Genomic DNA, 9,462 nt, shown 5'->3' on the forward strand with positions numbered 1-9,462 from the left:
CTTGTCCTCCCGGTCCAGGAAGATGACCACGGCGCCGTTCATCCGAGCGGCCGACTTAATACTACCGTGCCCAACCTTTCCCCCCACAGCTAACCCAATGTCCTCCACGCTACACGGAAAACTAGGACAGATCTTTACTCCATGTTTTCTAGTGAGCCAATTAAAGATAAAGTGACCTATACCATTAAACTAAACTAAACTAAATGAAATTATCAACAAAAGAAAAAAGAAAAGTAAGAAAAACTACAAAACACTGCAGCTCACTCACACACACACTCAGCTCAGACTCAGAGAGAGAGAGAGAGAGAGAGAGACAGAGAGAGAGACAAAGAGAGAGAGAGACAGAGAGAGAGAGAGAGAGAGAGAGAGACAGAGAGAGAGAGACAGAGAGAGAGAGAGACAGAGAGAGAGAGAGAGAGAGAGAGAGACAGAGAGAGAGAGACAGAGAGAGAGACAGAGACAGAGAGAGACAGGGGGAAGGGGAACACAAAGAAATGTTTGAGAAAACTAGAGGCAGGGCTGTCTTTGTGACAGAGATATAAAAGTTGATGTGTCTTCTATTTAAGGTGGTCTCATTAAATGTGTGTTCTGTGTGGGTTCAGTAGAGGATTGTGGAATTTATTTCAGATCTATTTGAAGTTTGTCTCTCTGCAGTAGAAATCCTGAGAGGATTCATTCATTAGTTAATTCTCTGACCTTAAATGGGCCTGATGGACTGTGAGTGTGACGGTATTTAAGCCGACTCACAGAGGACTCTCCTCTCTATCTATCCTTTTCCTCTCTGTCTACCTGCATTCACCTTCTATTATCTGATTCTGTTCTTTATTTTCTTTCCATCCTGTTTTAGTCTCCATCTGTCCATCATGGCCCCCAAAAAAGCAGAATTAAAGAAGGAAGCAGTGAAAATATCTCCAGAACCAGAAACTGCTAAAGAACCAGACTTCGACCCACAAAGCATCAAGGTCTGTCTCTCTGTCTGTTTTTACATTTTGTCCTTTTAGAGCTTAAGATGACAAAACAGAAGTTAATTCAGACTAAAACGTGCTCTTTGAACGGTCTCACAACAGCCCCGTTCTTAAGTCTCTGCACCAGCTGCCTGTAAAATACAGGATTCAGTTTAACATCCTCACTCTCACATACTGTTCATTGGTCAGGCCCCTGCATATGGCCGACCTGCTGTAGCCTTATTGATCAGCTCGCTCTCTGAGGTCTAACATGTCAAATCTTCTACCTGTTCCTTAATTTTAAGCTTCAGACACGAGGTTGATCAAGCTTTACTGTAGAGTCCACAGCAGCGAGACTGTGGAACTCTCTGCCTCCTCTACCGTCTGCTGTTTCTCTGGACTCTTGTCTTACCCTTTAAAAGGCTTATAGTTGACCTGTCTGTACATACTGTATTACTTTGTGATTTTCTATAAAAACATTTTACTTATCAGAATGTTAACATCTGGTCGAGGTACAAAGAAGTAACTGACAAATCATTGACGCCTGTTATGTAAAGAGCTCATTGTGGTGATTTCAGATCAGTGTTTTCTTTTTCAGATTGAGTTCAGCACTGATCAGATCGAAGGTAAAACACACACACACACACACACACACACACACAAGCAAACAAACACACACGTTTATATAATCAGTGTGTGTGTGTGTGTATGTGTGTGTGTGTGTGTGTGTGTGTGTGTGTGTAGAGTTTAAAGAAGCCTTCCAGCTGTTTGACAGAACTGCAGAGAATCAAAACAAGATCTTGTTCTCTCAGTGTGGAGACGTGATGAGAGCTCTCGGACAAAATCCGACCAACGCTGAAGTCCTCCGAGTCCTGGGACGACCCAAACCTGAGGGTACAAATATAATATATATATATATATATATATATATATATATATATATATATATATATATATATATATATATTAGGACTGCATGCTATGAGGAATATCTGCAATAACGTTGAACAACATAAAACAGATATTAAAGTGTTCTCACTTCTGCTGCTTTCAGTATTCTGCTGAAATACTATAAATAAGGTTAAACTAATGAAAGAAAATAATTTCCAACATTCTTTTCATGAACTAATTGAACATTGAATTGAACGTGAAAGGCGTCACTAAAGGAAGAATGACAGTTACATTTTAAAGTTCAGTTTTCTGCTGATACTTTCTTTCAACTAATACAAAAATCTCTGAGTGTCTTTTGCGATGCGTTCATTGCGCCAGTTGATATTGCGACGATGGTGAAGAAACGATATATTGTGCAGCTCTAATACAAATACATATATTTGCAAAAGGAGCCACTTAAGATCTTACTGTGTTCATAAGATTTCAGATATTATGTAACAACGTATGTTTCTCTTGTCTTTTGCAACAGACATGGACAGTAAACTGGTGGACTTTGAAACCTTCCTGCCAATGCTGCAACATGTGGCTCAGTCCAGAGACAAAGTATGATACACAGAATTCAGAGTCTGGTCTATGTCCAGGGAGTTATTTAAAGTATTTAATTCTCAGCCGATGTGTGTGTCTGTTTACAGGGGACATACGAGGATTTTGTGGAAGGCCTGAGAGTTTTTGATAAAGAAGGAAACGGGGCGGTGATGGGTGCTGAGCTGAGACATGTTCTGGTCACTCTGGGTATGATCATCTCTGATTCTGAATATGTTAAAAATAAAAACAGTTCATGAAGGGTTACAATGTTTATTTCTGAACAAGTGAAGTTAAGAGAGATTTTTTTCCTCAAAAGCATGCAAATGGAAGAACTTATAACTTCTTATATAATCACTTTAACTTAAAGTCAGTGTAAACGCGTAACATGTAACATATCTGCTGTGAAAGCGGACAAGAAAACATGTCGACTGCACCAGCAGCAAGTAGGATTTATTTATTTTGTTAGGATAATGCACATTAATCAACATTTCTGTAAATGCGCCAGTGTAAGCGAGATGGCTTATGAGATGTAGCATCAAGATAAAGGATTCTGGTTCACACACATCTAATTTCATTAGGCACCTGTAAAAACTGAAACTGCACCCTGATAGGTTAGCAAACATGTTTAGCTCAGCTACTGTTAGCTTGCTTCTTGTTTTAGTTACAACCTATGGGAGGTTAACGCTCACTGTCGTTCACAAGATGTTATGAAAAGATGAATGAGCGTTATTATACTGTATATGGCTATGCAGTGTTATGAGCAGCATGGATGCCACGCAGCAGCTGATACAACACTCCTTATAACCACCAGAGACTTGAGATTTGGACTCTATCATCTCTGGTTCACACAGCCTAAATCCACACGTTCTGTCTAAATGTTGTGTGTTATCAGGAGAGAGGATGACAGAGGGGGAAGTGGACAACCTGCTGGCAGGACAGGAAGATGCTAATGGATGTATTAACTATGAAGGTATTGCACACAGTCAATAAATACAAAGTGCACTCTCAGATACTGGCTGATGGGAACTATGTTTATGTCTTCCAGCTTTTGTCAAGCACATCATGGCTGGCTGAAACAAAACGTGAGTGAATTCATCAATTTGTTTTAGAAGTAGAATCTTGTTTCTATGATACTAACCCTCTCTGTTTGTTTCAGGCTCCTACTCAGAGAGAAGTTCCTGTTTTCTCCATGTTCACGGTTTTGTTCATATCTTTAAGATGAGAATATCTTACATCTGAAACTGTTGCTTTTTTGCAGTAAACATTTTTCTGTTCAGTTGAGAATCCAGTGTTACAATAAAACTTATAAACATGCTTTATCCTCCATTGTTTCAGTAAAATTTAAGGTTTTCACTTTGTATATATACCCCTCTGTGTGCACATACTACTCAGCAGTGGTGCAAAATAATTTTTTTACCATGGTGTTTTTTTTGGCATATTGTGATAGCTGAGATGCTGACAAACACGGGAATGTATACTACTTTGCGTTTTTAATGTTTGATTCTTTAGATATGGGCAATTATGTCCCAAAGAAATGCAATGATGCATGATGGGAAATGGTGAGCCTTTTGTGCTGTATCCTTAGAAGGGAAGCTCATAGAGAGTCAAGACCAAGACTGTCATGTTCAGTTTGCAATGGGCGACAGGAGTGAACATTTGACCAATTGTGGAGCTGAAAAAGTGTCCCCCAGAAATGGATTAAGACCCTGTTTCAGGCAATTTGGAGCCGATTGGATATGGTTCTGGGATAACTGTTTAAGGATAACTCTTGGTTAGGGTTAGGGTTAGGCAGCAAAATTGAATGGTTGTGTTTAGGATAACTATAAAGGTGAGAGTTAGTAAATTAACTATTTATTTACACATCTGTCAATTAAGCAGGGGGTTATTTTAAAGCTAATAATATGGCATAATATGCAATTTTATGAAATGAATTAACAGTTGAGTTACATTTATCATATTATCTTCCAGCATAGTTTTGACATTTTGCATACACTAAGTTACTTATTTTTTTTGTCACACTGCAATTGCATATTCATGCTTGTCGGTTTCTTTAAATTGCATAGTCATGCTTGCAGGCTTTGAAGTCTGTTTAACCCTTGTGTTGTCTGTGGGTCAAATTTGACCCGTTTTCAAAGTTTCTTATCAGAAATATGGGTTTCTTTCAACCACATTAACCAAAAATAACATGGGTGGTTCCCAATGACGTTCTTCACAAGTAATATTAATGATCACTACTTTCACTGAATTTTTGGTGTTTTATTTCATTTTATAGCATTTGTGGTCTTCCCGGGTCAATTTTGACCCGGTAGTGCAATGGGGCACTGTTGCGCTCAACAGCAGATGAACACACACACACACGTACATGAATGCACATGCAGAGACACACAAACACCCCCACACACATGCACACACACATACACCCCCCCACCCCCACAAATACACACACATTCATACAAACGGCAGCTGAGAACTACCTCATGTAATTGATCACATTATTGTGCTTTCCAGCACATGGAAATGCACCCAAACACACACATACATATACACACACATGGACAACAAACATGCACATGTACACGTGTGTGTGCGCACATGCATACACACACACACACACACACAACATACTGAAATTGGGCATATTATAATTTTCAGCAGATGAACACACACACGTGCGCACATGCTCGCGTGCACACACACACACACACACACAGTAGCTGAGACCTGTAAAAGATCACACCATTGTGCTTTTCAGCACATGAAAATGCACGTACGAACACAAACACACACACACACACGCAGACACACACACACCTGTTGCATAGTGGTTCACACTACTGTACTTTTCAGCAGATGAACACGCACACACACGGACACACATGTACATGCTGACGTGCACATGCACCCACGCACATGCGTGCCCACACACACGCACACACACACACACACACACACACACACACACAAATACAAACATACAGACACAACTTCAAACTACAGCTTTGTAAACTTGTTATAAGACCTTTGATGTGTCTTTTCCGAAATGGAGACAAGACAACTTTCCGTAAATTATTTTTTTCCGTTTTGGTAGCTCTCCTTTGTTTGTGAATACAATTGCATCAGTTAATTTTAACCTGGGGATATAATAATTGTCACATACCAGCCATTAATCCAAACACAACTAATGATCTCAACTCATTTTACTCAGAAGGTAGCTATAATTTCATGTAAATGAGGTCTGTTGACCAAAAATAGAAAATAATAAGTGTAAACTACTTGAGATGAATTGGAATGAAGCTGAATAAAAGTGGTAACACAGAACTGAGTGATTAATTATAATTGTCTATGCTTTATAAACATGCAAAGCAGACCAGATCACTTTTGACCTGGGAAGACACCAGGTGTGATTATTGGCTGCCATTAAAAATAATAAAATGGTTTCAAAACCATATCCTGACAAATCACTAACATATACCAGTCAGTGATTATCCACAAAACATAGATTAATCTGATCTCAACTATAATGAAAATAATTCATAATTTATGCTTATTTTACCCCAAAAATTAGGTATTGTTTCATGTAAATGAAGTTTATTCACCAGAAATTCCAAAAAAGTGTAAAACTAGTGGTAATGAGTTGGAATGAAGTTGTTGAGAAGGTGTAAAATAGAATTGGGTGATCATTTATACTTTATGCTTTATTAATAGCCAAAACAGACCGGGTCAAAATTGACCCGGGAGGACAAGTGTGATTATTGGCTGCCATTAAAAAAATTGAAATGGTTTCAAAACAGTATCCTGACTAAACTTTGACTTATACCAGTCTGTGATAAACCATCAACATATGTTCCCGTTGATCTCAACTGTTAGTCAAAATGATTCATAATTTCAGCTTTTTTTTAACTCAGAAATTAGGTATATTTTACATAAATGCGAGTAGTAATATACATGCAGCAATGGGGGGTAGGGGGTGCACACGCATCTATTTTCTAGCGTTCTGATTGGTCGTAAAAATAAATAAAAAAAAAAAAAAAATATATATATATATATATATATAAATAAAATTAAAAAAACCGCTGAAATAAATTAAATCAATAGTCCCCGGTTTGTTGTCCCCACTGAGGGGAAGGGACCCCCGTGAGAACCAGAGTAATGACTGCCCGGAATGGCCTGTCACAGTCTGGTGAAGTTTTAAATCATGTATCCCTGAAGGGAGTCTGGCGTGGGGGTTATGTTATAGCTACCGCCCCCGTCTGTAGTGACGTTTCGCAGCCCCGAGTGCGTGATGACGTCGTCACATAGGCCGCACCTGTGTGCTCAGTTAATATTGGAGCTTATTTAGATCAAGGTGTTAAAAATGCTTAAAAAATTGTTAATTGTTAACCGTTGTTAGACCAATGGGTAATGGCTAAAAGTTAGGAGTCCCCTATGACGGTCATAGAGGCGGGGGGTTATGTAGGGGGGTATAAACGACTATGTCTCAACATGTCTGGCCACTTTTTTACCTGCCGTTTTTTTAGCTAGCTAGCTAGCTAGCTTGTCAGTTCGTTTTGTCCCTTCGATCATCTCAAACAGACCAACGGTGCATTTTTCTTTTAAACTCTTTTTGGGGAAAAGCAAGAGGAAAAACGTCTTACAGCCATGTTTACAAAGGGTGAGTAAATAATTTTTTTTTTATGTTTCAAGCCTATTCTAAGATATTTCATTTCATATCATTCATGAATTAAAACGCTTTTGTGGCATATACATTTAGCTAGCTAGTCTGCATCAATAGGTCCTTCTGCAAAGATTAGGAGCAAGCATTCTTGGGACGATGATGATGATTTTCAACAAGGTAAATTTTATTTATATATATATATATATATATATATATAAAAAGACAGTGCTATTTTATGTCAGTGTTTGGGGTTTCATGTATTTCTGTTGTATTTGTGCAGGGAGACCAGTATTACAGGATATAAGTCAGTTATTAAACCAATCCGCTGGTTTAATAAGAAAAAGAAATCGAGCTGAAAGCACTAACCAAGCTGAAATTGGGTAATTATCTACAGAAATGTATGTGATTTTTATTATTTATTTTTATACAAGGTGTTTTATATCACTAATGGTATTTTATTGTGTAGGTCATCTTTACCTCTACAAAAGTGACAGTGTGGTGAGGGGGTTTCAATAAAACCAAGAGATGAAATCCTTGGGCTCCAACAGGGATGTGAATCACCGCAACTATTTGTGGACGATAATATCCCCAAACCAAGTCGTCTTCGCCGAATAAGGAAGATACCTATTGTGTTGGGTTGAAAAAGAGCAAGTAAAATAATGTAATATCTAAAAGGGGTTATTTTCTCATTAAGTGTGTGTGTGTGTGTCTCAGAAAGGGTTAGGGGTGTTCGGATCCCAGAAGCCTCCCCACGCGTCCGACGACTACATGGTTGAAATGGAGACTAACGGTGTGCACGGGCCGCCGCATGTCACTCGATTTTCTCTTTTCTAAAGAACCGTTGTACCCAATAAATGCATAAATGGTGAAGATTGTCATCTGAAGATGGCCTTTTATTAGAGAGACAGGAATAGACACACCTGTTACTCTGTCTAGAGGAGGTGGGATGAGAGGAGAAAAAAGGTCCATCCCTCTGTCTGGAGGAGGTGGGGGGAAAAAAAAGGAAAAAGGAATGAGAGGAGAGAAAGGCCCATCCAGGGATGTAGTATCCCATTAACCCATGGCCATCCGGTGCACCCACTGAAGCAGGATTATCGGAATGGTCAGGGGGGAAAAAAAGGGGAATGTCAACGGGGAGGCGTCCGTAGTGTCCTGTGTCTCCCATAGCCAGTCGGCGTTCCCACTCAGGGCAGGAAGCGCCGAGCCGGTCAGGGGGGAGAGAACAGAAACATCTACGGTAGTTGCATCATCTGGAGGTACCGCTTCCCATAGCCTCCTGGCGCACCCACAAGAGTGGGAAACGTCAGACCGGTCAGAGGGGAAGACAGGAGAGCCACCAGGTGCCCATGGCTTACCGTAATCCCATAATCGCCTGGCGTTCCCACGAAGTGGGAAACGTCAGAACGGTCAGGGGGGAAGGTGGAAAAGCCCATGGGTGCACGCCTAGAATGGAGAGGAAAGGAAGGAGGGAGTCTAAATTGGTCTGTAGAAAGTGGGATAAAAAAAGTTAATTTTTTTTGGGGTAAAATTATGGAACACATCATCAGTAGTGAATCTCAGCATCATCGCGCGTTTCGGCCATTACCAACTAGACACTCTCCGCTGAGGACGGCCGGTGTGTGTCCCATATCCAATTGAGTTAGTTTTAATATGTAAAGAAGGGAATGATTTAGGATCAATAAATTAAGACTTTAAAAGTCTATTTTAAAGCTTTAGTTTAAAAAAAAAAAAAATTCTTTAAAAAGAAATCGCGCTAAAAAGGCCTAGGTCCCGTTGCATCCTCGGCATGACCTCCTAAGCTGGGTCAGGGATGTTGAATTTGGCTGGTAAAAGATTGGAAGTAGTATATTAGGGATGGGAAGGTTTTAAATAGGTGTCCGTAGCGTACTGAAATCCCATAACATGCCATCGGTCAGAGGGGAAGACAGTGACACTATCGGTAGTTGCATGTCCTGGGGTTTCCTGCAATCCCATAATTGCAAGGTAACCAGGGAAGGCAGGCAACCGTCAGAACCCCATGGTTTACCGCTATCCCATAACACGCCGGTCAGGGGGGAAGGCCGTGACACTAGTGGCAATGCTTGTTCTGGGGTTTTGTGCAGACCCATAGTCATCCAGCAACCAGGGGGGAAGGCAGTTTGCCGTCAGGGCCCCATAGGTAACCGTGATCCCATGACACGCCGTCGGTCAGAGGGGAAGGCGGAAAGCCTGTGGGTGCACACCCAGAGGGGGAGTAAGTCAATTGAACCAAATTAGATGTGTGTGGTGCAAGATGGACTGTTGCATTGAGTGAGGCTAACCCTCATAAAAGATTGGGCTACGTTTAAGGTCCTGATGCCCTAGACCACCACTGCCGTAGTGCTGCCCTAGAGTCGGGAAACGGAGGGG

At 40.5% G+C, this 9,462-nt stretch overlaps 1 protein-coding gene across 1 annotated transcript; it reads left to right on the plus strand.

Annotated features, from left to right (window-relative positions):
- The first annotated feature begins 546 nt into the window (after positions 1 to 546).
- On the plus strand, positions 547 to 3,494 carry LOC144514131 (myosin light chain 4-like). Its single transcript, XM_078245329.1, has 8 exons — positions 547 to 566; positions 848 to 962; positions 1,543 to 1,570; positions 1,689 to 1,838; positions 2,365 to 2,438; positions 2,528 to 2,627; positions 3,313 to 3,390; positions 3,466 to 3,494. Exons 2-8 carry the CDS (start codon positions 864 to 866, stop codon positions 3,492 to 3,494), a joined length of 558 nt encoding a protein of 185 aa, XP_078101455.1. The 5' UTR covers positions 547 to 566; positions 848 to 863.
- Positions 3,495 to 9,462: the final 5,968 nt, after the last annotated feature.

The sequence above is a fragment of the Sander vitreus genome, unplaced genomic scaffold, assembly GCF_031162955.1.
Source record: "Sander vitreus isolate 19-12246 unplaced genomic scaffold, sanVit1 ctg459_0, whole genome shotgun sequence".
NCBI classification, from domain to species: domain Eukaryota; kingdom Metazoa; phylum Chordata; class Actinopteri; order Perciformes; family Percidae; genus Sander; species Sander vitreus.